This window comes from Canis aureus, chromosome 3 (genome assembly GCF_053574225.1).
Source record: "Canis aureus isolate CA01 chromosome 3, VMU_Caureus_v.1.0, whole genome shotgun sequence".
NCBI lineage: Eukaryota > Metazoa > Chordata > Mammalia > Carnivora > Canidae > Canis > Canis aureus.
In genome coordinates, this window is record NC_135613.1 from 33009400 (window position 1) to 33035977 (window position 26578).

The 26578-nt window shown below is 37.6% G+C and overlaps 1 protein-coding gene across 6 annotated transcripts in view; it reads left to right on the forward strand.

The window, feature by feature from the left end:
• The window catches only part of ZYG11A (zyg-11 family member A, cell cycle regulator), a 75324-nt gene that overhangs the window by 44711 nt on the left and 4035 nt on the right, over window positions 1-26578 (forward strand). For 4 of the 6 annotated variants that reach the window (XM_077891785.1, XM_077891782.1, XM_077891786.1 and 1 more), the window contains exons 4-13: window positions 3207-3347; window positions 5390-5566; window positions 8097-8161; window positions 14629-14728; window positions 14825-14878; window positions 19768-19929; window positions 20005-20049; window positions 21811-21843; window positions 23191-23385; window positions 26162-26223. In XM_077891785.1, coding sequence (XP_077747911.1) covers window positions 3207-3347; window positions 5390-5566; window positions 8097-8161; window positions 14629-14728; window positions 14825-14878; window positions 19768-19929; window positions 20005-20049; window positions 21811-21843; window positions 23191-23385; window positions 26162-26223 — 1034 coding nt within the window. The remainder of the gene's footprint in view (window positions 1-3206; window positions 3348-5389; window positions 5567-8096; window positions 8162-14628; window positions 14729-14824; window positions 14879-19767; window positions 19930-20004; window positions 20050-21810; window positions 21844-23190; window positions 23386-26161; window positions 26224-26578) is intronic. The other 2 variants (XM_077891784.1, XM_077891783.1) reach the window with 2 other exon arrangements.

Genomic DNA, 26578 nt, shown 5'->3' on the forward strand with positions numbered 1-26578 from the left:
TTTTTATAGGAACAGTCTCGTGGATTTCTTTTTCTCTTAAATGAGCCATACCTCCCTATTGTTTAGCATATCTTGTGATTTTTTTTTTCTTGTTGAAAACTGGACATTGGAACTAACAATATGGTAATTCTGGAAATCAGATTGTTTCCTTTCTCTAATCTCTTTGCTGTTTGTTACTGTTTTTGTTTTGTTTGGATCTGTGCCAAGTATCAGCCTGAGATATAAATTATAAGGTCTTTTTAGCTCTTTTCTGAGCCTTTTCTTGGGTATATACAGTCACTTTGGAATTTTCTTTGTATATGCATTTGTGCGTTTTGGAGGGTTTTGTTAAGATTTTTATTTCAGAGAAAAGTGAAGCACAATTGGGGAGGGGTAGAGGGAGAGGGACAAGCAGACTCCCCACTGAGCACAGAGCCTGGCTCGGGCTTGAACCCAGGACTCTGAGATCATGACCTGAGCTAAAGTCAGACACTTAACTAAGTTACCCAGGTACCCCTGTGCATTTGTTTTGGATGTCTTAGTCTTTAATGTCTGGCTCCCCAAATTGGAAAAAGAATTAAATGAAGACAAGAGAAATATAAAGGATACTAACCCTTTACCTTCCCTAGAAATCACTTTGGTTGGAGGGAGGGATACATTGAACAGTTGGGGAGGTGCAACAGCAGTGACTGCTCACTTGTTTGTACCTATTAGAAGCAGCAATCTGTGATCAGAAAACAGATCCCTGATAAATTGAGGATATGGTCCTTTTCCCCATTCTGGCTCCCACAAACTAAGTGCATGCTGCTCTGGGTGTACTGGCTGGGGAATGGACAGCTGCTATTGTGCTAAGAGCTGAAATTAATGGAAACAAGTCACAACTTACTGTCCAAGGCTTCTTCTGGAAGCCTTTAATAAACTCCAGAGTTCCTGGGTAGCTCTGTCGTTACGTGTCTGCTTTTGGTCCTGGGATTGAGCCCCAGGTCTCCCTCACCTTCTGTCCCCCTTCCTGCTCATGTGCATGTGCTCTCTCCCTCTCTTTCTCTCTCTCTTAAATAAATAAATAAAATAAAATAAACTCCAGAGTTCCAACATAGTTATGTTACACAAAGTTTCCCAATGTACTTGTTCACTCTGTGGGGAGACTGATCTATAATTAAATACATTAAATGGTCACTATCTGTCCTTTTGCCACAGTTTTACTCAGTCATCTCTTGGTTGTATGAAACTTATCCTCTAGTAGATTTTTCAGGAAGGAGATTTATGTCCTACTCTCTTGAGTTCTTGTTATTCATGTTCAATCTTTTATAGCCTTGCTATTTGAAGTATAGCTTGGCTGGGTTGGGTATAAAATCCTTGTTTACCTTTTTCTTCCTGGTTCCTTGAAACAATTTCTTCACTGGTGACTTGGTTTGTATGTTGCTTGTTAAGTCTGATGACAGTCTAATTCTCTGTGTAATTTATTTAATCTTTTTATAAGCCCTGAAGATTTTTTTTTCTTTGTTTTTAAATTTAGTCCTTGTACTGTGATATGTCTCAGATGATCTAGGTTAGTCTTTCCCAGAACTTGGTGGATTCTTTCAGTGTATTGATTTAGGTCTTCTTTTTTTTTAAATTATTTTTATTTCTGGAAAGCTTTCCTAGATAATAGTTTTATTATTTTTTTAAGATTTTACTTATTTATTCATAGAGATACAGCTAGAGAGAGAGAGGCAGAAACACAGGCAGAGGGAGAAGCAGGCACCATGCAGGGAGCCTGACGTGGGACTCGATCCCAGGTCTCCAGGACCACGCCTAAGGCTGTAGGTGGCGCTAAACCGCTGCACCACCGGGGCTGCCCTAGATAATAGTTTTAAATACTAGTTAGTTTCCCCCTCAGGAACTTCAAATATACGTATCATAGATCTTTGTCTTTCTTCCATATCAACACTCAATGTTAGATCAGTTTTGTTCTTCTTTTTAAAAAATTTTGTTTTCTTGAATTTCTTCCCCTTACTAAATTTTGATTCAAATCCATCCTTCTTTGAGTACCTTGTAAGTTAGTTTTTTTATATTTGATATAATTTTATCTCTTTCTTTCCATTTTAATGAGTTGTTTCATCTTTTTGTTGAAGTTATTTTTTTCACATTCCAAAATGCTTATGGTAATTCAGTTTAAAGTGCCATGTTAAAATTTTCTTCTGATTTGTTGTTGGGTCTTTTTTTGTTTTTGTTTTTCAAATAAGCTCCACACCCAGCGTGGAGCCTAACACAGGGCTTGAACTCATGACCTTGAGATCAAGACCTGAGCTGAGATGAGGAGTTAGACACATAACTGAGACATCCAGGTACTCCTGTTGTTGGTTTATAGAAAATAATTTTGCTGAAACGTGTAGATTTCCTGCTTACATATTTCTTACAATAATAGCTTTATATGGAATTGGTTTGAATTTTATATTTTTTGTTATTTAATTGACATAGTTCCTCATGTCCATTAGTGATGTCATTTAGCAATATGAGGTTTTTTCAGTGATGTTACTGGTCATGATACAGTAGAGAGGGGAGTGGTTTTTTTATTTTGTTTTATAAGATACTGAGTTTTCTCCCTTATTTTCTTTTTTTTCCCTTCACTACCCAGGAATGCTGAAAGTTGGGTCATATATAGTTTTATGTGCATTCCTTGTTAATTTTTTGTTTTGGATCTGGGGAGGGGATACTATTATCTTCCAGACCCAGAGTCTATGTATAGATTTTTAAAAACTATTACTTAAATGGTAACAAGGAAGAATTATGTTAACATTTAATAAATAATAAAATATTACTACAAAAGTTAATTCCCTTTTCCATTTTAGTTATTTTATGTGGCCTTTTTTCTTTCTCTTATTGTCTAATTTGTCCTATGTAAATACTTAGAAGACATGCAGTCATGGTTATTGATTGTTTAAAAATTTATGTGCTCCCCATTGTTCAGTTGAGGTCTTAACTAATGTAGTTATAGGGAGATGGTATTTGAATTTGGCTCCATCACTTAATTGGTTTGTTACATTTAGTGCCTTCCTTCACTTCTCTGGCCCCATCTGGAAAAATGAGGTTGAGGTGAACATTTCCATATTAGACTTAGGATTCAATAGAGCAACTTTGTAAAACACCTGAAACATTTAATTGAGCACTTGTCATTGTTTCAAATACTCAAAGCATCTAAAAAAGCCTGAACTGTGAAACCTATTGGTAACATCTTTCTTTTTCAGGTTGCTGGAGGAGCCAATGTGACTCAGATTTCAGAAGCACTGAGCCGATACAGGAATAGGTCATGTTTTATGAAGGAAGCTCTCTATAGGCTCTTCACAGAGACATTTTCAATGCAGGTAACCATGCCTGCTATTTTAAAGGTAACTATACCTCAGACAGGCTTTTGCTACTACTTTTTACTTAGTTCAGTTAAAGCTATTTACCAAACAGAGTACAACAACTTATGTGCCTTATTCTATAGTGAGCCAAAAAGTACCCTCATGGAAAAAGGAAAACAATGTTTGGCTTAACTGCCAGATCATCTCTCATTTTGAGCATCTAAATTAGAATCATCCAGTGTTTTGGTTTAGTCTGAGAAGGGAGTTTAGGACATTTGTACTGTTTTGCCTAAAATAGGATATCTTAATCTATAAACATGTATTCACTTTACCCTAAATGTTTTTTCTTGTTTATTCATTTGTTTACTCTTTAAAATCTAATACCTGGTTTTCTAAAAGAAAACAACAATGTCTCCAACAGAATTGGGGCAAAGTATAATATTTGAAGGTGGCCAGATCTACTACTTAACAGTATTTTGTGAGTAAAGTAAAATTACCAGTATTGATAGGGTCAGACTTTACTTTGGTTTTCAGAAGAATGAGTTTATTTTAAATGTTACTGGAAATACTGAGTGGTTTGAAAGAAAAGAGCAGTTATTTAAAGTGAAATGTAAAATGAAAATGAATTGAAGCCACTTTGTCTTTATTATTATTTGTAATTCTTTATAGTTCCTTTAAAAAATTGGGTGTTTCTGTACTGTGAGAGATTAGATTTATTCGTAACTTAAAAGTATACTGTATAAAGTGAAAAAAAACTCTGGACCTTTGTTTCCCATTAGAAATGAGATTGAATTAGATGTTCTAAAGTCCTTTTCATATCTAAGATTCTGTGATTTTTGAAAATCAAGTTTTGTGTTTTTTTTATTTCTACATATTTAACTTACAGATGACAATCCAGTGAAATCCTAGGAATAGTTTAGCAATATAGAAAAAAGCCCTCTTCCATACTTGAAATGTGTCTTAGGTTTGTCTCTAGGCTCTGTTACTCAGAGTGAGGGGCTCTGGTCTCTTAAAATCATGGTTCATGCCAATATCAGACTGGTTTCTGAGCTAGAGAGAGACAGAACAGATTGTATTGTTGCTGAATGTTAGTGCAGGTGTGGTCTAAGCTTAGTATAACACCTTCATGTTACATCTGTGTTTTAGGTCTTCCACAGTCTTGTCCCCTAGAGACCTCTCTAATGTTATGTTTGCAGTTTTCAAATTTGTTCAAAATTCTGTTAAATTCAGATTTTTTTCCTCCTCTGTTGGTGGGTTCATCCCATCCTTTTGTCTGTTTTGTGTATTTCTTTTTTTTTTTTTTTAATTTTTATTTATTTATGATAGTCACAGAGAGAGAGAGGCGCAGAAACACAGGCAGGGGGAGAAGCAGGCTCCATGCACTGGGAGCCCGATGTGGGATTCGATCCCGGGTCTCCAGGATCGCGCCCTGGGCCAAAGGCAGGCGCCAAACGGCTGCGCCACCCAGGGATCCCTGTTTTGTGTATTTCTTTATCACATTTCCCTTCCTTAGGAATCTCCTCTTTATTCCATCCCTACCACTTCCTTCTGTCCAATTCTTATCTAAGATCCTTCCTAAATATGCTCTCTTAATGAAGAATGCTGAGCCATACCAGAAATGAATGCTCCCTCCACAGCTACCTTAGGCAGCACTTTATATATACTTTTATGGTGCTTTTTTTTTCCCAGTTTCATATTTTGATAGCCTTAGCAATGTTACTTGTTTACATACTATATTTTTTTCCACAAGGCTTTATGCTAAGGAATAGGGTGTGATTCATGTTTCTGTCCCCTGTAGTGCTTATCACAATGCCTTGTATGAAGTGAGGTTCAATAAATGGTTATGAAATCATGGAGGAAATGAAGTCCAGAGAAGGAGAGTGACTTGGCTAAAGTCTCACAGCTAGTTAATGGTTTCATTTGGATGGGTAGGTATTGCTGGTGTCCTAAAAAAGCAAATGCTGAGGATAGGAAAAAATGTTTCTGTCCCAATGAGCAAATATTTTTGCCAGCTAACACAAAAACAAGATAGTATGAAGAATGCTTATGTTGTCATATGCCACTAAAAACCAGTTCATCTTCAGCTTGTGGCTGTAGGAATGAGGAATCATCCATTGGATTTGCCAGTGCAGTTCACAGCCAGTGCTTGCGCCCTCAACTTAACACGCCAGGGCCTGGCCAGGGGAATGCCTGTTCGTCTGTTGTCAGAGGTCACCTGTCTGCTTTTCAAGGCTCTGAAAAATTTCCCCCATTACCAGCAGGTAATTTGAATTGAATACTTGACTGCTTCTTCCTTCAGAAAAAATATATGAAAAAAATTATTATTAGCTATTATTAGTATTTTTTTATTATTTTTCATCTACCCTGAAAGAGAGAGAGAATAGATAAGGAATCTTTTTGTTAAAAAAAAAAATAGCAGATTTGGATAAGCATTTGGGTTTACATTTAAAAAAAAGTTTTTTAGAAACCAGTAACCCAGAATCCATGTACTATTAACACTTCAGCACATCCCTGTAGGCTTAACATCATATGTGAAAGTTAAATTAAAAAAAAAAAGTTAAACTGAATTGAATCATAGATACAAATATAGAGGCTAAAAACTGTAAAACTTCTAGAAGAAAACAGGACAAAATATTTGTGACCTCAAAGTAGGCAAAGTTTTCTTAGGATACAAAAAGCACACATCCTAAAAGAAAAATAATAAATTAGAATTCATCAAAATTAAAAGCTTCTCACATGCACACACACCCACAAATTGGAAAGGCTAAGTCATGGGCTGGGAAAAATGTTTGTTTTTTGTATATGAGAAAGGACTTTTATAGAGAATATAAAGAATTCAGTAGCACAAGATGAATAAATCAATTTCTTAAGACAAAAGATTTGAGCACTTTACTGAAGATATGCAGATGACAAATGAGCATGTGAAAAGATGCTCAGTATTTTTAGTTATCAGGGAAATGAAAATTAAAACCACATTGAAATACCACTGCATACCAAGATACTACTACACAGCCTCTAGATTGGTTGAAATTTTTAAATAAATATTTTATTTATTCATGAGAGAGAGACAGAGAGGGGCAGAGACACAAGCAGAAGGAGAAGCAGGCTCCTTGCAAGGAGCCCAGTTCAAGACCCAATCCTGGATTGGCATCACACTCTAAGCTGAAGGCAGACGCTTAACCGATGAGCCACCCAGGTGTCCCAAGATTGGTTGAAATTAAAAGACTGACCAAATGTTGACAAAGGTGTAGAGCAACTGAAATTCTCATATATAGATGTTAAGAGTTGTAAAATGAGAGATCCTTGGATGGCTCAGCAGTTTAGTGCCTCCCTTCGGCCCAGGGCGTGGTCCTGGAGTCCGGGGATCGAGTCACATCAGGCTCCCTGCATGGAGCCTGCTTCTCCCTCTGCCTGTGTCTGCTTCTCTCTGTGTGTCTCTCATGAATAAATAAATAAAATCTTAAAAAAAAAAAATTGTAAAATGACAAAACTATCAGTTCAGTCTGGTAGTTTCTTTCAAAGTTAGACATACCTTTTTTACTACCTAGTCATTCCACTTCTAGAGAAACAAAATCATATTTTCATACAAAAACTTGTATGTGAATGTTCATAATGTCTTTATTCATAATACATACCCTAAAGCTGAAAACTTTTCAGTTGTTGAATAGCAGGAGAATAGATAAATTATGGTTTATTCATATAAGAAACTCCTATTTGACAATAAAAAGGAATAAAGTACTGATAACATGCAACATGGATGAATATCAAAAACATTATATGCTGAGCAAAATAAGCCAGATACAGAAGAGTAAATATTATATGATTTTATTTATGTGAAACTTGAGAAAAGATTAATCTGTAATGACAATGTAATTTTCTGGGGTTGAGGTTTGTAAGTTTGGGATTGACTAGAAGGTGGTATGTGCAACTCTTGGGGTGATGGAAATATTTTTTATCTCAGTTATGGTGATGGTGGATGGTAGTGGTTATACAGCTGTATCAATTTGCCAAATCTAATTTAAGTGTATACTTAAAATGGAAATTTTTAAAAAATAAAATAAGGAAGGTGGCCTTTCCTCATTAAAAAAAATCTACACTTCCACTTTCTGAAACAGAAGCTCCCTCACAGTTTAGCATTAATTCCTTCATGGAAGGCATCAGTTGGAGTAACCACTACCCCTATAAAAGGGCATGAATTCTCCATTTGGCCATAATTTCCACCACTGCCCTGCTGTGTCACACTCAGCCCTCTTCACTTATTTATGTTACTGCCTAGTTTCTGTTGGCATTTCAGGCTTGCTGCCCCTGCTTCATACCCTGTACTTCAGTTAGACTGGCCTACTCATGGCCTTTCAAAGAGATGGTGTATTTTTCTATTCCTACAACTTTCTCAGGCAGCCTTCTCTTTCTTTCCTGTCCATATAGACTCAGTTCAACCCCTGCCAGTCTTAGGTTGCAAGTATAGCTCTAACACAGAGTTAGTTATGAGATCTGGTAAGGACATTTGTAGATGGCCAGGCTTCAGGTAATTGACTTGGATTGACACATAGGCAGGCCACTAGAGTTCAGAGGAAAGAGATCCCTTCCTTTGCCAGAAAAAAAAAAAAAAAAGTAGCAGGGGGGTTATTCTTTAGGCAGAGATGAATGATTAAATGAAGAACTTGGAGAGGGCGAGATACACAGTGAGTTCTCAGTAAGAAAAGTTCGTTGGTGGCACCTTCCAAGTGCTTAGAATCTTTTAGAAATGAGGTATACCTTTGCTCAAAATTATTTTTCTTTATTTCCTTAAAGTTACAGAAGAATTGTCTTCTCTCCTTAACTAATTCCAGGATTCTTGTGGATGTTCCATTTGACAGGCAAGTATAAAACTTGGTCATCTGATTTTGGGATATTTACCAGCGTTATTCTGAACATTGTTGACTTTTGGTTATTAGCTTCTTAGCAAGGGTTTGATTAAGGCTGGGCTAAGGTGTTTGAGGAGGATTTTCTGTTGAGCTTCTGCCACAGAGGTGATTGAAAGTCCCCTACAGGGGCAGCCTGGGTGGCTCAGCGGTTTAGTGCCGCCTTCAGCCCAGGGCATGATCCTGGAGACCCGGGATGGAGTCCCATGTCAGGCTTCCTGCATGGAGCCTGCTTCTCCCTCTGCCTTAGTCTCTGCCTCTCTCTCTCTCTCATGAATAAATAGATGAAATCTTAAAAAAAAAAAGTCCCCTATAGATAACCCTAGAACAATGTGGGGGGTTAGGAACACTGACCTCCCTTATCCCCATCTTGCGAAGTCAAAAATGCATGTATAACTTTTTTTAAAGATTTTATTTATTTATTCATGAAAGACACAGAGAAAGGCAGACACATAGGCAGAGGGAGAAGCAGGGAGCCTGACATGGGACTTGATCCCGGGACTCCGGGATCACACCCTGGGCCAAAGGCAGGTGCTAAACTGTTGAGCCACCCAGGGATCCCCACGTATAACTTTTAAGTCACCAAAAACTTTACTCATAGCCTCTTGTTGACTGGAAAGTTTTAGTGATAAACAGTTGATTAACATGTATTTTGTATGTTAAATGTTATATATTGTATTCTACAATGAAGTAACTTAGGGAAAAAAATGTTACTAAGAAAAATCATAAAGAAGAGAAAGTACAATACATTTTCAGTACTGTATTTATTGATACCAAAAGCTTACATTATCTGTTTAGAAGATGAATTATCTGTCAGTACCCACAACCGTATCATCTTATATGATACAAAACACTGTAGATGTTGTATGTGTTACTAAAACTAGATATCAAAAATGAAAAGGTAGGGGTGCCTGGGTGGCTCACTCAGTTAAATGTCCAACTCTTGGTTTTGGCTCAGGTCATGATCTCATCTTGGGCTCCACACTCAGCTGTGAGTCTACTTCTCCCTTCTCTCCCTCTCCCCGTCCTCCTGTGCATGTCCTTTTTCTCTAAATAGATCTTTACAAAAAGAAAGAAAAGATAATGTGGGGTGCCTGGCTGGCTCAGTTAGTAGAGCATATAACTCTTGATCTCGTGGTTGTTAGTTTGAGCTCCATGTTGGGGGTGATGTTTACTTAGAAAGAGAGAAAGAAAGAAAAGATAATATGAAAAAGAAATACTTGGACAGCCTGGGTGGCTCAGCGGTTTAGCACCGCCTACAGCTCAGGGCGTGAGCCTGGAGACCTGGGATGGAGTCCCACATCGGGCTCCCTGCATGGAGCCTACTTCTCCCCCTGCCTGTGTGTCTGCCTCTCTCTCTCTCTCTCTCTGTGTGTGTGTGTCTCTCATGAATAAATAAATAAAAGCTTTAAAAAGAAAAAGAAGTACTTATTTACAGAGCGCCTGGGTGGCTCACTTGGTTAGGCATCTGACTCTTGATTTGGACTCAGGTCATGATCTTGGGGTCATGAGATGGAACCCTCCATCAGAGTGTACCTGTGTATTGCATTCTCTCTCTTTCAAAAATTTATATATTTTATATATAAAATATATAAATATATATATATATAAAAATTTGTACACACACAGGTATATTCATGCATGGGATAATGAAGAAGCAGCAATATGATTGCTTTATGGTAATGTTGTATATAATCAATAGAGTTGCTTCATGGTAGCCTAGCCTTACACTATTGAATGAATCACTATAAAATTTTTATGGCATATAGTATAGCATTTTTATAATACAATACTGTAAATATTGTTACATTTAAAAACTACCTACCTGTAATGATAGACTGATAACGCAGTTTCTACAATTATGGCAGAAAGGCATATTATATGGTAATGTAATTCTTTGAAAGCAAAGTTATAAGCTGTAAGAAAACTAACACATTGCTAATTTTATATTAAATATCACTTACCGGGCAGCCCCGGTGGCGCAGCAGTTTAGCATCGCCTGCAGCCCAGGGTATGATCCTGGAGACCTGGGATCAAGTCCCATGTCAGGCTCCTTGAATGGAGCCTGCTTCTCCCTCTGCTTGTGTCTCTGCCTCTCTCTCTCTCTTTGTGTCTCTCATGAATAAATAAATAAAATATTTAAAAATAAATAAATTTCACTTACCTTATGCATAGGTAAAGGTAGGCTGTTCACTTCCATGCAAGTCTTGCATGTGATATTCTGGATCACGAATACTTAGGTGGTGATGATGATGACGACACAGAAGCATTTCATAGTTGCTATACGGTTATTAGATGTTCACATGAAAATACACAACAGATAATGCTTATTAACTGTAAGCATGATGATTATTTACTCTTCATTAAGTGTAACTAGATCATCATAAAGGTCTTTATCCTTATTGTTTTCATGTTGAGTAGGCTGAGGAGGGGTTGGTCTTGCTATCTTGGGGGTGGAAGAGGGGAAGAGGTGGAAGTAGTGGAAGGTGAGGCTGGTACAGTTGGTGTACCTTGACAGAAATACATCATAACTTCTGTCTGACTTCTTTGCTTTTTCATTTTCTAAAAATATTTCTATATAGTACCGATCCTTCTTCCACCATTTGCTTTAGTTTCTTTGCTCATATCCTATCATCCATGTCATAAAAGAAGCCAAGAGCAGTCTTGAATAATGAGACCCTTCTGCCAGATAATCTAATGTCAGTTTATTTTCTGGCACTGCTTTTACATCTTCTTCCTCATTGTTGGGCACTGGTTTGGAAGTGCTCATCTCCATCAAATTGACCTCCATTAATTCCTCCAGTGTGGTATCTATTAGCTCTTGAATTTCTCCAATATCCATGTCTTGAAACTCTTTATCCCCCACCTTTTTGTTTTTTTTGGCCATATCTAAAATCTCTTTCATGATTCCCTTGAAATCATGAATCAACAGATTCACTCTGTTATAATTACTATGAAGTCACGCACAGCATCTGGACACACTTTTCTTCAGCAGAAATTTATTATTTCAGGCTTGATGGCTTTTATGGCTTTTTCTATAACAACAGTGGTGTCTTCAATGGTGTAATCCTCCCAGACTTTCATGATGTTTTCTCTATTGGGATTCTCTTCCATAGTGTTGACAGTCCTCTCCATAGAATACTGTGTGTAATGAGCCATAAAGGTCTCTATCACCCTCTGATCTAGAGGCTGAATTAGAGGTGCTGTGTTTGAGGGCATATAGACTTCTTTAGTGCCTTCAGTGTTGAACACATGGGATTCTGGATGGGGTATTATCCAATATCAAAAGAATTTTAAAAGGCAGTCCTAAATCAATATTGCACTATATGTTAATTAGAATTGAAATAAAAATTTAAAAATTTGAAAAAGGCAGTCCTTTACTGACAAGGTACCTCTTGACTTCAGGGACGAAGTATTGATGGAACCAATCAAGAAAAAGGATTCTTGTCCAGGCCTTCTTTGTTGTATAACCAAAAGACTAGCAGCCAGTGTTTCTCTTTTCCTTTCAAGTTGTGGGGATTAATAGCTTTATAGATAATGACTGTATTTGCACAAACCAGGATGTCTCTTCCTGCCTTAAATCCTGGTGTTTGCTTCTCTCTCGATAATAAATGTCCTTTGTGGCCTTTTTTTTTTTTTTAACAGAATGGGGCACTTTCCGTCTACATTAGAAACTTGTTCAGGTAGATCTCTTTTCTCTTCTATGATTGTCTTAATGGTGTCTGGGAACTCATCTGCTGCCTCTTGATTGGCATAAGCTTTTTCTCCTGTTATCTTGACATTTTTATTTATTCATGAGAGAGACAGAGAGAGAGAGACAGGGACACAGGCAGAGGGAGAAGCAGGCTCCATGCAGGAAGCCTGATGTGGGACTCAATTCTGGAACTCCAGGATCACGCGCTGGGCCAAAGGCAGGTGCTAAACCGCTGAGCCACCCAGGGATCCCCTATCTTGACATTTTAAAATTCAAACCTCTTTCTAAAATTATCAAACCATCCTTTGCTGGCATTGAATTTTACAGTTTTAGATTATTCACAGAATGATGTCACTTTTTGTGGAGTCATATTAGAGTCTGTAATATGCCTTTATAGCAATCCTGCACCCACACAAAAGCTGCATTTTCATGCCATAAAAAGGTATTGTGCAAAAAGTACAAGATTTTCATACCTGCTGACATAGCTGCAACAACTTCACAAATTTCCTTATCCACTTTTTTTTTTTAACCTTGCTCCTTATACTGGATTCATTCGTCTTGAAATGATGGGTTTCCATAGCTGCTGACCTTAGTCTGCAGTAGGTATCAGGTAGTCGGCTTTTTCTTGTAATGTCTTGACTTTTCTCTGCTTCTTGGGAGCGCTTCCAACATCACTAGTAGCACTTTATGTGGATTCCCCCCATGGTGTTACTCCAAATTTACAATATTTCATTAAACACAAAATACACAGGAACTATAAGAGATTACTTTTTATTGCTGTATGCAATTTACTGGAAAGACAAACTGCTCATATGGAGTGATTAGTTTTACATGACATTTTAAGTGGATACTTGTAACACTTGAGCTCACTCCTATATTGACAGGAGGTGGCTGTGAAATAATTACAGTAGTATAATATATACTACAGTTAATTTTATGCAGTTATCATTTAATACTGTATCTTTGTTTACATTTCTATCGATTGGTGTCATGTATGGTCAGCGTTTGTGTACATTTCAATAAATTTTAACCTTTTATAGTAGATGTGTGTATATTTTATAGTAATAAAATAGTAAAAGAATCTAGTACCTACTATGTACATATATTTTATGCATTTATAAATACCTTTCTCTTAAATTTTTTGGATGTTTCTAGGCTTGTGGGTTGAGTTTTTTCAAATTGTCACAAATCTCCTAAAAAAATTTTCCAATATATTTATTGAAAAAAGTCTGTGTATAAGTAGACTAGTACAGTTCAAACCTGTGTTGTTCCAGGGTCCGCTGGGTTCACACATGTTGTCTCTCAAAGTGTGATTCCATTTTAGGGTAGTGAGTGGTAAGAATGTGGGCTCCAAAGAGTTAAACATACTTGGTTTCATGTCCTAGCCCGTCCATCATTATCCTCGTGCATAAGTTTCCTCATTTGTAAAATGGCAACTGTTATGAGGATTAGACGTGATAATGTTTTTTTTTTTTTTTTTTATTTATGATAGTCACACAGAGAGAGAGAGAGAGAGAGAGAGGCAGAGACATAGGCAGAGGGAGAAGCAGGCTCCATGCACCGGGAGCCCGACGTGGGATTCGATCCCGGGTCTCCAGGATCGCGCCCTGGGCCAAAGGCAGGCGCCAAACCGCTGCGCCACCCAGGGATCCCTAGACGTGATAATGTTTGCAGAGTACTTAAGTCAGTGCCTAGTTTAAGAAGTAGAGGCAGTTTTAACATTAGTCATTCTTGATTTTCTTCATTATTATCAATAAAATAATAACAACATCATCCTAGATTCCAAAGGGGCTTCTCTTGAGGCCTTTATAGTCTTCCAGATTCATGAGCCCAAAAACATCACAGTTGCTGGTAATGGCAGAACAACAGGAAGCGCAGACTGACATGAACAGGACCTGTGATACTGGGGTGCAGGGTTGTAGGCTAAGCCATTCTCAAATCCAGTTAAAAGGTGTATATAAAACAGGAGTTGAGGGCAGCCCGAGTGGCTCAGCAGTTTAGTGCCGCCTTCAGCCCAGGGCCTTGATCCTGGAGACCCAGGATCGAGTCCCACGTCAGGCTCCCTTCATAGAGCCTGCTTCTCTGCCTGTGTCTCTGCCTCTGTCTCTCTCTCTCTCTGTCTCTCATGAATAAATAAAATTTTTAAAATAAACAAATAAATAAATGAAACGGGAGTTGGCTTTTTTTTGGGGGGGGGAGTTGGCTTTTAAAATTACAGTAAGGAAGGTAGTCGTCCTCAAAAAAGAATTCTATTTCTACCTTCTTGAAAAGTTAGAACTTTCTCAACTGTCTTCATTCCTACAGTTGCAGTCAATAGGAGCTGACTACCAGCTGTCCCTATAATGCATGCATAGAAAGGCATGCATTCTCTCTAGCTAAGTGATTTGTTTGCTGTGGCATTTTAGCATTGTATAGAATTCAGATAATAAATTGCTACCTGTGGAGGAACTTCTTTCCTTTTTTCAGACCCATCATAGCAGAAACTGAATGCTAAAAAATAAGTCTTTTTTAGATCTGCTTATCTTTCTTTGAATTCTACACATTTTCCTTACATTCTTATTTGCCTGCTCTCTTCCTCTTCTCATCTCTTCCTTAGGCCATATGCCCTTGATTTTCATAGCTGAGGCTTTAAAAATCTAAGATACAGGATTTGATGAGGAGCCTAAGTGATTTCTTCTCTCCTTGTATACAGTTGAAAACTTTATTGTGAGAAAAATATGCTTTTCAGGTTTGATGCTGCCAAGTTTGTTATGAGATGGCTCTGTAAGCACGAGAACCCGAAGATGCAAACAATGGCAGTGAGCATCACCTCTATCCTAGCCTTGCAGGTATGTGATTGCTAAAGGCAGGATTTCTCTTCCTAGTCTTGATGGAGCTCTGATAGACATCCAGTATTTCACTTTTGGCTTTTTGTTTGCTTATAGCTCTCACCTGAGCAAACTGCACAACTTAAGGAAGAGCTCTTCATGGCAGTTAAGGTAGGTGGATTGCCACTTTCATAGTTTTTCCAATAAAAAAAATTGTGAACATAATTTTAAAAAGTCAGATAGTTCTTAAATAGCTTTTAAAAAAATCTGTAAGACCTCTTCCCAGAAGATACTACTTCCTACTCTTAGAGCTACTTCTGATATCTACCTCCACATCTCTAAATAAAATGCTTTTAACTTGACTTACCAGTTTTATTTTTATTTTTATTTTTTTTTAATTTTTATTTATTTATGATAGTCACAGAGAGAGAGAGAGAGAGGCAGAGACACAGGCAGAGGGAGAAGCAGGCTCCATGCACCGGGAGCCTGACGTGGGATTCGATCCTGGGTCTCCAGGATCGCGCCCTGGGCCAAAGGCAGGTGCCAAACCGCTGCGCCACCCAGGGATCCCGACTTACCAGTTTTAGATGTTTTGTAGTAATTCTGCTATGGTAAATAAGAACGTAGCTCTCCCATATGTATCTCTACAAATTACCTCCCTTCCCAACTTAATTTTTAAAATTAAAATTCAGGTTAATTAGCATATACTATATTATTTGTTTCAGAGAATTCAGTGATTCATCAGTTGCATGCAACACATAGTGCTCTTGCTTAAATATATCATAATTTGTAATCATTATTTACATTATGATTATGCTAACATTGCTCACTAAAAAAAACATGTACCGTTGTTTTATTTTGCACTTATTTTGAGATGAGGCTTGTGATACCTAGCCCCTCAACTCCAAATCATTTTTGTTTCCTGTGAACTATTCACTCTTAGCCTTGAAATGTTTTCCTTTGGGTTGCTAGGTTTCTTCTGATTTATAAGATTTCTTCGTATATTAAGGAATTGAACCTTTGACTGTGATATTAGACATATTTTCAGCATTTGGCTGTTTGACTGTTTTTACTTTATTTATGGCATGTTTCACCATGTAGTAATTTTAAAATGTTTATAGGATTGAACTTATTATTTTATTCCTCTGGCATAGATGGCATATTTAGAAAGTATTTCCAAAAGTTTTTCATTATTTTTAACATGTAAAAATAACTTGATTTACTTGAAGCTTTTCTTTCTTTTCTTTTCTTTTTTTTTAAGACGTAACGGTTTTTCTTCTCAGTACTGCCTCTCTACCTTTTATTGAATACATTATCTTTTCTCCACTGTTAGTGGAGAATGCTGCCTCTCTCATATATTAAATTCCCGTATCTGTTTGCATCTATTTCTGGACTTGCTGAGTTAATTTGTATATCTATTTATATACTGATATCATACTTCTTATTAATTGTCTTTATAAATTCCTTAACAGTTAAGATCTTTCCTTGGGTTTCTTTTAATTATCTGTATCCTGTTTGTTTTTTTTATTTTTTTATTTTAAAGATTTTGTTTATTTATTCATGAGAGACACAGAGAGAGAGAGAGAGAGAGAGAGAGAGGCAGAGACACAGGCAGAGGGAGAAGCAGGCTCCATGCAGGGAGCCCGATGTGGGACTCAATCTTGGGTCTCCAGGATCAGGCCCTGGGCTGAAGGTGGCGCTAAACCGCTGAGCCACCTGGGCTGCCCCTGTTTGTTTTTTTTTAATTTTTTTTTTTTTTTTTTTTTTTTTTATGATAGTCACACAGAGAGAGAGAGAGAGAGAGGCAGAGACATAGGCAGAGGGAGAAGCAGGCTCCATGCACCGGGAGCCCGACGTGGGATTCGATCCCGGGTCTCCAGGATTGCGCCCTGGGCCAAAGGCAGGTGCTAAACCGCTGCGCCACCCAGGGATCCCCCTGTTTTTTTTTTTTAATGTGAACATCAGAATTGGCTTGTCTAGTTCTTTTTTTTTTTTTTTTTTTTAAGATTTTATTTATTTTAGAAAGAGAAAGAGCAGGTGTGCAGCTGAGAAGAGGGGAAGGGGCAGAGGGAGAGGGGAGAGGGAATCTCAAGCAGATTCTCCCACTGAGTGTGGAACCCAATATGGGACTCGATCTCACAACCCTGAGATCATAACCCAAGCCGAAACCAAGAATTGGATGCTTAATCAACCGAGCTACTCAGGTGTCCCTTGGCTTGTCTAGTTCTAAAAAGCTTTGTTTTCTTTGGGCTTTGTTAAATGTATAGATTGACGTAGAAGAATTGACATTTCCGACACTGATTTTTCCTTCTGAGAACACTGTATGTTTTTCCATTTATTCAGTCTTTCATGTCCCCCAGAAGTATGTGGATTTATTCTTCATGTTGATATTCTGTATTTCTTAAATTTATTCCTAAGGTCTTTATCTTTGCATTCCTGTTACAAGTGGAATCTTATGAGTATTTGGATCTAGTCAGTAAGTTTGGGGGATAAAAATCGAGTGATTTTAGACATGTTAAGTTCTAAGATGCTTGAGATGTCAAGGAGGCAGTTTGATAGGGGGTATAGCTCAGAGGATTGGGTGGACAGGACTAGAGAATAATTTGAGTCATCAGTTCTGATGTGGAATGCAAGTACCTAAAGAGTGTGGAGGTTGTATAGAGAAAAGAAAAGGACTTAAATGAGTATATTTGAAGAGAAAGAGGTGCCAGGGAAGGAGAGAGAGGATGAGTTAGTTAGAATGAGTTAGTAGAAAACTAGGAAAGAGTGATGTCTTAGAATCCAAGAAAATTATTTCAAGAAAAGTTGAACAGTTATATCAGATGCTGTTGAGTAGTTCAGTGAGATGAGAGCAGAGTTGCCAGTTGGATTTGGAAGTTGTTAGTCATCTTGCTTACATTATATTAGTGGAGAAGTGGGACAAAACTTGTGTAGACTACAGTGATGAGCAAATGGGATGTGAGAAATGGAGGCAACTTTTTGATACATTTTAATGAGAAAGAAATAAAAAGGAAGACACTACATGGGAAAATTGATGGCAAAGAAAGATGGAAATAATTTGGTGCCAAATCTTTGTGTGTGTACAGAATTATATATAGAGCAGGAGTAAAGATTTTGGTTTTAGGCTAGAGCAGAAGGGGAAAGAGGAGTACATTGATGCAAGTGCAGGTAGATGGAGATTTTGTTAGGAAGAAGAGCAATAGTTTTCAGTGACAAACTAGATGAAGGGATCAAATGAGTAAAAAGACAGTGAATAAAATTGGAATAGAGAAAGAATGAGTAGTCTTGGGAGCAAATTTGTTGAGAAATATGGTAGGATTTCCAGGTACAGTTGAATACCCTCTTAAAGTATTTTGACAAATATTGAAAGTGAGGTTGCAGCAGTCTTTTTCAGTATTCAGATGTTTGGACCTGGAGCATAAAGTAGGGTGTTTAAGGCAGCACTTTTGTCAAGATGATATGATGGAGTCGCTGGAAATGGTAACAGGATAGACAGAGATACAGAAATGGAGTGAGATAGAGAACAAGTACTGAAGTAATACGAAGGGAAGAGTAGCACTTGGAAAAACAGTTTTAAATGATGTTACCAAAAATTCACCCAGACTTTGGGTGAAAACCGGTTGTGTTCAGCCACTAGTCGTAAGACCTTAGATAATTTATCTATTTTTTCTCTACCTCCGAATCTTCATCTGAAAACTGGCATCATCTGAAAAACAGGCATCTGTCCCAGGAATGTCATAGGAGTAGTAGTTTGCAGTTATTTTGAATGTCATTAAGGTGAAATATATAAAGCATCTAACCATGGGCCTGGCCATGGTCATTAGTTTCAAGGTCAACCTCACTTCCCTTGCTCCATCCCTTGCCTTGGTGCCACTCACTCCCTTGGTTGTCTAGATGATTGCTACCAATTGTGTGTGCCACTCTTACACTTCCCTGTTGGTCCTCATAGCTTTATTTTTATGACAAACTCTTTTGGTACTTTCTTTGCTTACTGGGTAAAATTTTTGAAGTGATCTCATTCCTCTTAAAAATAGACATACTCTGATTTGTTTAGAGCTATTATATATTATGTTCCTTTTCATTAGGTGGCTGAGTGAAAACTGCTATCTTTTCCCTCTCCTATGACAGTTGAATGTGCTTGAAAGAAAGCATGAATACTAGCTTAACTTGTGTCCAAAAATACTCTGATCTGAAATGGTGTTTTGGAATCTCAATTAAAGTGAACCCATGATTTTTTTAAGCTATTAGGACATATGGTTGTAGTACTAGTATTACTCTCTAGCCATCCTGATTTTGCTCAGTGACCTAGAAAAGCATACTTTTGCTCTGCCTGGCATGTCCTCCCCCCCCCCCCCCGTGTCTCCATTTCTTGTTATTTACCCTTTTGCTCTTCTCGTCTTATTTGCCTCAGTTTACGTATTACCTTTACATGGAGGCTTCCTTTTTCTACCTTTTCTAAAATAAAATGTGTTTTTAATGTGTTTCCTTCAGAACGTTTACCAAAACCTAAAATTCTTTTATTTAGTTGGGAAAACAGACTTTTTTTTTTTTTAAATCTGCCTCACCTGAATAAGTGCTTGATTTCTAGGAGATGTTAACTAAGCAGTCTCAATAAATAATGGAGTAGCTAATATGTACTTGATTATGAGTCTTGTAAGGACCAAGAACTAGATTTTTTTTTAAAATTTTTTATTTATTTGTGATAGTCACACACACAGAGAGAGAGAGAGGCAGAGACATAGGCAGAGGGAGAAGCAGGCTCCATGCACCAGGAGCCTGATGTGGGATTCGATCCCGGGTCTCCAGGATCATGCCCTGGGCCAAAGGCAGGCACTAAACCGCTGCGCCACCCAGGGTTCCCCAAGAACTAGATTAAGTGCTCATTAAACTTTAACTTTTTTTTCCCTTTAATCCTCATAAAAACCTTAGGAGTTAGGTGTAACTCATTATATATAGAGAAAATGGATCATAAAGCTATTAAGCGGTAGAAAAACTATTGGCTTTTCTTGTAATCGAATCAATCACTGGGGCATCTAACTTTTTGTCTCTTTGGTTTTTAGGAACTTCTAGCAATAGTAAAACAAAAGACTACTGAGAATTTAGATGATGTCACCCTCTTGTTTACTTTGAAAGCACTTTGGAATCTTACAGATGAGTCTCCAGCTGCCTGCAATCACTTTATGGAAAATCAAGGATTGGCGATCTTTATCCAAGTCTTGGAGGTGGGAAGACAGGATTGAGTTTGTATGTAAGGTTCTTTTCTTCATGATAAAGTAACCTGTATATTCTTTTGACAGACTTTTTCAGAGTCAGCAATTCAGAGCAAAGTACTTGGTCTTTGGGTAAGGTGAATTGTTTTCAGTTAATTCTAATTACTAAAATAAGTAAATAACACTTACGTAGCACCTACTATATGCTAGGCACTTTTGTAGGCAATTTCTGTATATTAACTCATTTAATCTTCACATGATTCCCTATAAAATAATACCATATTAGTCATCTGTTGCTGTGAACAAACAATAGATAAATCAGTAGCCATTTTATCTACCTTTGAATCTGTGGGTCAACAGTTTGAACCTAGCTGTACAGTTATTCTGGTCTCATGTGGAGTTACTCATGTTGCTGCTGTTACCTGGTGGCTCAACTAGAGCTAGATGCTTTGAGATGGCCTGACTCTTGCTGTGACAGTGGGTGCATGTTGTTGGCTGGGTCTCGTATCTCTGTGGGTTTCTCTATTTGGCATTTTCAGAGTAGCAATAGAAAACAAGTCCCACTGTACAAGTGCTTCTGATGCCTCTGCTATGTCACGTTTTCTAATGTCTTGTTGGGCAGAGCACATTCAGGTGTCTGGGGTGTTTCCCAGTAATCACTTCTCCAACTCTCTGGTAGCAACTGGGTATCCTACCCTTCACTTCAGTTCTTACACTGACTACCTGGAGTTATCCTCTGATCCCACAGGTTAAATGGCTCAGTCCCATGAGACTGCCCCCACTTCAGTTGCCAGTTATAAGTTTTGCACCAACTGTACTTCTGACTGACTGGCTATCAAGTAAGGTTTCCACAACCCCCTCCTCAGGTTGATAATTTGTTAGAATGGCTCACAGAACTCAGGAAGGTACTTTACTTGCTATTATCAGTTTATTATAAGGGATAATAAAGGATACAACTCAGAAACAATGAAATGGAAGAAATGTATAAGGCAAGGAAGGATGGGTACATGCAAAGCTTCCATATTTTCCCTGGATACACCACCCTCCCAGCGCCTTGATACGTTCACCAACTCAGAAGTTCTCCAAACCCATCATGTAGGGTTTCATCACATAGGCACAATTGATTATTAATTCAGTCTTCAGCTCCTCTCCCATGTCCCAGAGGTTATGAGGTGGCCCTGAAAGTCCCAGGCTTCCTCATCCTGAAGCTGTTTAGTCGCCTGTCAAGAGTTCCCTCATTAGAACAAAGGTACTCCTATCACTTGGTAAATTCCAAGGGACTTAAGAGTTGTCTTTCAAGAGCAGGGGACAAAGACCAAATATATATATATATATATATATATATATATATATATATATATATATATATATATATATATTCCTTATTATATGCCCATGGTTAAGCCCAGATTAAAGGAAGTGGCCATCCCTCGATGGGAGGAGCAGGGAAATCCCATGACTAAGTCAAACAGCATTAGGAAAAATTGTGTTATGTTCTATACCCTACCATACATTCTTAGTTATATTTTATAGACAAGAATCTGAGGCACAGAAGGGCCGTTTACCCTGTGTTACCTAGGTAAAGGAGGCAGAATCAGGCATCCTGGCTCTAGACCCTTTGATAATAACCACTTTACTTCCTTTTTATCAAGGCAGTCAGTTTTTTAGAAATTCCTTTGGGACACCTGGGTGGCATAGTTGGTTAAGTATCCTGCTCTTCAGTCATGATCTCAGGGGCATGAGATTGAGCCTAGTGTCAGGTTCTGCTCAGCAGGTTTTAGTTACCTGCAATCTGGAAGCAGATGATCCTCTTGAGGATTGGTCAGAAGGTCACTAGTAGCCTAATGCTATGTCACATGCCTACGTCATCCACCTCTTTATCTTGTCATATAGGCATTTTATCATCTCATCACAAGCAGAAGAAGGGTGAGTACAGTAGAATAAGTTATTCTGAGAGAGACCACATTCATATAACTTATTACAACATATTATCTTTGTTCTTTAGATATTGTTGTTAATTTCTTACTGTGACTAATTTATAAATTAAACTTTACCATAGGTATGTATGTGTAGAAAAAAACATAGTATATATAGAGAGTTTGGTACTATCTGCAGTTTCAGGCATATCCACTGGGGTTTTAGAACATGTCCCCCACAGGTAAGAGGGGACTATTGTATTAATCTCTCTTGCAGTAGACATGCTAGAGAGAGACTCTTCTTTACTATCTTTGAAAAAGTTAAGCTGCCATGAAATAAGTGGTTGGAGTAGGGAGAAGCTCACATTGAAAGGAACTATGGGCAGTGTCTAGGAGCTAAGGGTGGCCTCCACCAAGAAACTGAAACCCTCAGTCTTGGAGCTGCAAGGAAATGAATTTTGCCGACAGTTTGAGTGTGCTTGGAAGTAGGTTTCCCTCCAGTGGAGCCCCCAGATGAGAATGCAACCCAGTCAGCACTTTGTGAGACCTCAGAGTAGAGGAGCCAACTAAGCCATGAATGAACTCCTAAACCACAGAAACTGTGAGAGAAAAAAATGTTGTTTTAAGCCACCGAGTTTGTGGTAGTTTGTTAAACAGCATAGAAAACTAATATATATATATATAAAATAAAATACCACTTGCCTTTCACTGTTACTATTAAATTTCAAGTTAATGTAACCTATAGTAGGCTCGAGGAACTTTTAAGTATTTGAGTCAGACCTGGATTTTATTCTAGTTCAGCCAGTTATTAGCAATATGAACCTGACAAGTTCACTGAATGACAAGTTAAGTCTTGCTGAGTGACTTACTTATTTGTACAACTATGTTAAAAATTAAATGAGGGTGCCCAGATGGCACAGTCAGTTGAGCATCTGACGCTCAGGTCAGATGAGTGTCTGTTTCAGCTCAGGTAGTGATCTCAGGGTCATGGGATCGAGCTCAGCATGAAGTCTGCTTAAGACTCTCCCTCTGCCTCTCCCCACTGTGCACACTCCTATGCTCTCTCTCTCAAATAAATCTTTTTTAAAAAGATTAAATGAGATAGGCAGATAAAAAGACTTTTTTGTCTATCTAGTACAGTGCCTGGCACTTAGTAAGTGCTTACTCAGTGATTTGTGATGATCCTCATCATCAGGGGGTGGGATTGTGGGGGTAATAGGCTAAATTGAGAGGGAGGAGGATGGGACTAAGTGTTCTGACTGTATCTGAGCTAAGCAGTAGAAGAGGCAGAGGAGCCAGTGTCTGATTCTCTCTTCCTTCCCTATCCCTGATATTTCCTGCTCCATCTGACCTGTAGAACAACATAGCTGAAGTTAGAGAACTCTCTTCCAAGCTGGTGACCGAAGATGTGGTGAAACATATTAGCAACTTGCTCCACAGCAAAGAAATGGAAGTCAGCTATTTTGCTGCAGGCATCATAGCCCACCTGACATCTGACAAACAGCCCTGGATGTCCCATGACCTTCAGAGGAGTGCTCTTCTCCAGGATCTGGTACAAGGATCATTCCTCTTTACAAACTCTGGAGTAATCTCTTCTTGTAGGAAACCTATTTTTCTAGATCATAAGAATTTTATAAATATATGTTCATTGTAGAAAATGAGAAACAGAAAAGTATAAAAATATATTCTAAATCACTCATACCCTACCATCCAACACTAACCTTGTCAACATCTTACGTTCCTTCTGATATTTTTATTTTATAAAAGTTACACACGCAAACAGTTGTATATGGCTGTACCAGTTCTCTTTCCCATTTTCAGCTCTTTTTCAAGTTTATTTCTTTTGGTATTTACCTCCATATCTCTAAATAACAACGGTTGTCACTTCTTGACTTTGGAGTAATAGGCATTATCTGTTCATTCATTTTCCCACTCTGGAAAAATGAAAATTCTTTTTCTCATTGTCCCTATGCACACCCTTTACTATACTCAAAGTATAAATCTCCTTTCAGTATTTCAAACATATTCTATCCATTTCAGTTTCTCAGAGACTTCTTTCCTAGAACCTTCTTTCTCCTATCTGGTCTGCTTATTTGTATATCTGCTATGTTGCTGTCATCCCAGGATATTCCTTTACTATCATCCTGGGGATTCTCTTTGCCTCTTTGGTGTTGAAGTCCCAGTTTCTGGATTGCATGCCTTCCTGTTTTTGTTTTTGTTTTTTTTATTCCTTATTCTGTTGGATTGTATCTAGTAGTTTCCTAAGAACTGTGTGAAATAGAAAACTTCAGATCTTCTCTGTTTGAAAAGGCCATTATTTTACTTTTACATTTGGTTGGTCACATGGCTAGGCATAGAATTTTTGTTTTGGAATATTTTCCCTTCAGAATTTTTAAGTCATTGCTGCTTTGTCATTTATTTCTCGGTATCACTGTTGAGAAGCTAAATGCCATTTTCCTTTGGAACCTTTAAGATCTTTGTCCGCAGTGTTTGGAAATCTCAGCAGTGTACCTTGATGTAGGTTTATTTTCTTATATTATGTTGGCTACTTATTGCTCTGGAAGCTTGTTTTCTTTAGTTCTGGGAAGTTTCTTTCTCCCTCTCTCTCTCTCCTTCCCTTGTCCCTACCTTCCCTCTCCTCCTTCCCCCCCCTCCCAGGATGTCAGCCTTCATGGATTCATTTTTTCTTAAGCCTATTTCCTTATTTGTCCTTCTTGAAAAAAATCTTTTATTTTATTTTATTTTATTTTTTTGAAAAAATCTTTTAAAATTTCCACTCCTATTGGATTTTGCACCTACATTTTCTTTTATGTATTTTATTATAAATTATATATTTTAATATAATTCTGTTACATAATTTATGTAATTTAACATAACTTTAATATATTTTTGTATTTATATATAATATATTTAAGCATGTTTATTATGTATACTTAATATACTTATTTATAAACTTATTTTTATTTATATATTTATAATTTATTTTGTATAGTTCTATTTTTATTTATATATTTCTATTTTTAATTTCCAAGAACTCCTTCTCTGTTCTCTGAGTGCTTCTTTTTTATATCCACTCTTTTTCTTTTTTTTTTTTTTTTTTAATTTTTATTTATTTATGATAGTCACAGAGAGAGAGAGAGAGAGGCAGGGACACAGGCAGAGGGAGAAGCAGGCTCCATGCACCGGGAGCCCGATGTGGGATTCGATCCCGGGTCTCCAGGATCGCGCCCTGGGCCAAAGATAGGCGCTAAACCGCTGCGCCACCCAGGGATCCCATATCCACTCTTTTTCTGTGGTTGCTGTATCTGTTACCTCTTTAAAGGTAATGTTTTTTTTTTTGTTTTTTTTTAAGTTTTTCTCTTCCTTCAAGGTCTCTGTTTCCTATGATTTCTTTATCTTCACTATTTTGTTCCTTTATGTTACAGAGTCTCTTAAAGTATGTGGTGATCCTCAGTTGTCCAGTCATATCTAAGAGTGAGGCTATTTGGAAGCTGTGTGCAGATGGGTAGAACTTGTCAACCATAGGCTTCACCTAGAGTGACTGGATTATTCATTGTCCTTGTCATTAGATCTTTTGTCCTGATCTGGTTGGAATTTACCTGAGGAAGAATCTTCTGTTCTCCTGACTGAAAATGACGTTCTTGGTTTCCTCTTACTGAAAGTCCAGTAGAGGAAAAGAGTTGAGGACAGGGGACTCTCAGCATTTATTATTTAGATTTTCACTTCATCCCCTATTTTTAGCATGGTACTCCCACCCTCAGATGTTCACAAGGTTGCCTAGACCAGAGATTTTTTTTAAGAGTGGGGGAAAAGATCTGGGAGTCTGGATTCTTTAGTACTTTGAACCACTCCTGTTTTCAACCCTACCTCTAATCTCACTTCCTGAAGTACCTGGTGTGCCAAATTTTTAAGTCTCTTGGGGGTTCTGTTGAAATTGGTTCATTTTTTAAATCTCTCCCAGTGCTAGATCTGTTAACATTTTCCTTCTGCTTTGTTCTTATGTGTTTGCCTTCTTTTACTTTAAACCGTTTATACTATTCTGTTCATGGGATTTAGGAAAGGAATGGATACATGCTCAATCCTGCATCTTTAAACAGAAGCCCATTTCATTGCACCTTTTCCCACAAGACTTTGTATTTCAATATATATAATGGTTACCTAATTGATATTTTGGCAGGTAGGGATACCTTAATTTGGGTGATATTCCATATTTTGAAAATTTTTTTTTCATATACATGTAATTATAAATGACATGAAACAGCCAATTATGACCTTTTACAAATTATGGAATACAATACTTAGAATCTTGGTTTCTCTTTTTTGTATAGTATGCAACCATCCAGAATTGGCCCAGTTCAAGTTGTAAGATGACAGCATTGGTGACCTACAGGTAATCTTGTGATATAATATGTGGTGTAATACTTCTCTTAAAGCTTGTCCTCATTATATTATGTAGAGGCCATGGTACAGTGATAAAATATAGTCAAATGGCCTTGTGTTTCAAATCCAATTTCTGTGATTTTGGGAAAATCACTTTTAGAAGATTTCTGAGATTCAGTTTTCCTCATCTGTAAAATGAGGCTGATAGTATGCAAGATTATGGATGAAATGGGATATTGAATGTAAAATATGTCTAACACAAATGCTGTTTCTTAAAATGTTAGCTTCTGAGATATGCTCAACAATATGTTTGTCTCAGTGAGGAAATAACCCTATGGGGAAAAGGTTGAAAATAATTATTATAT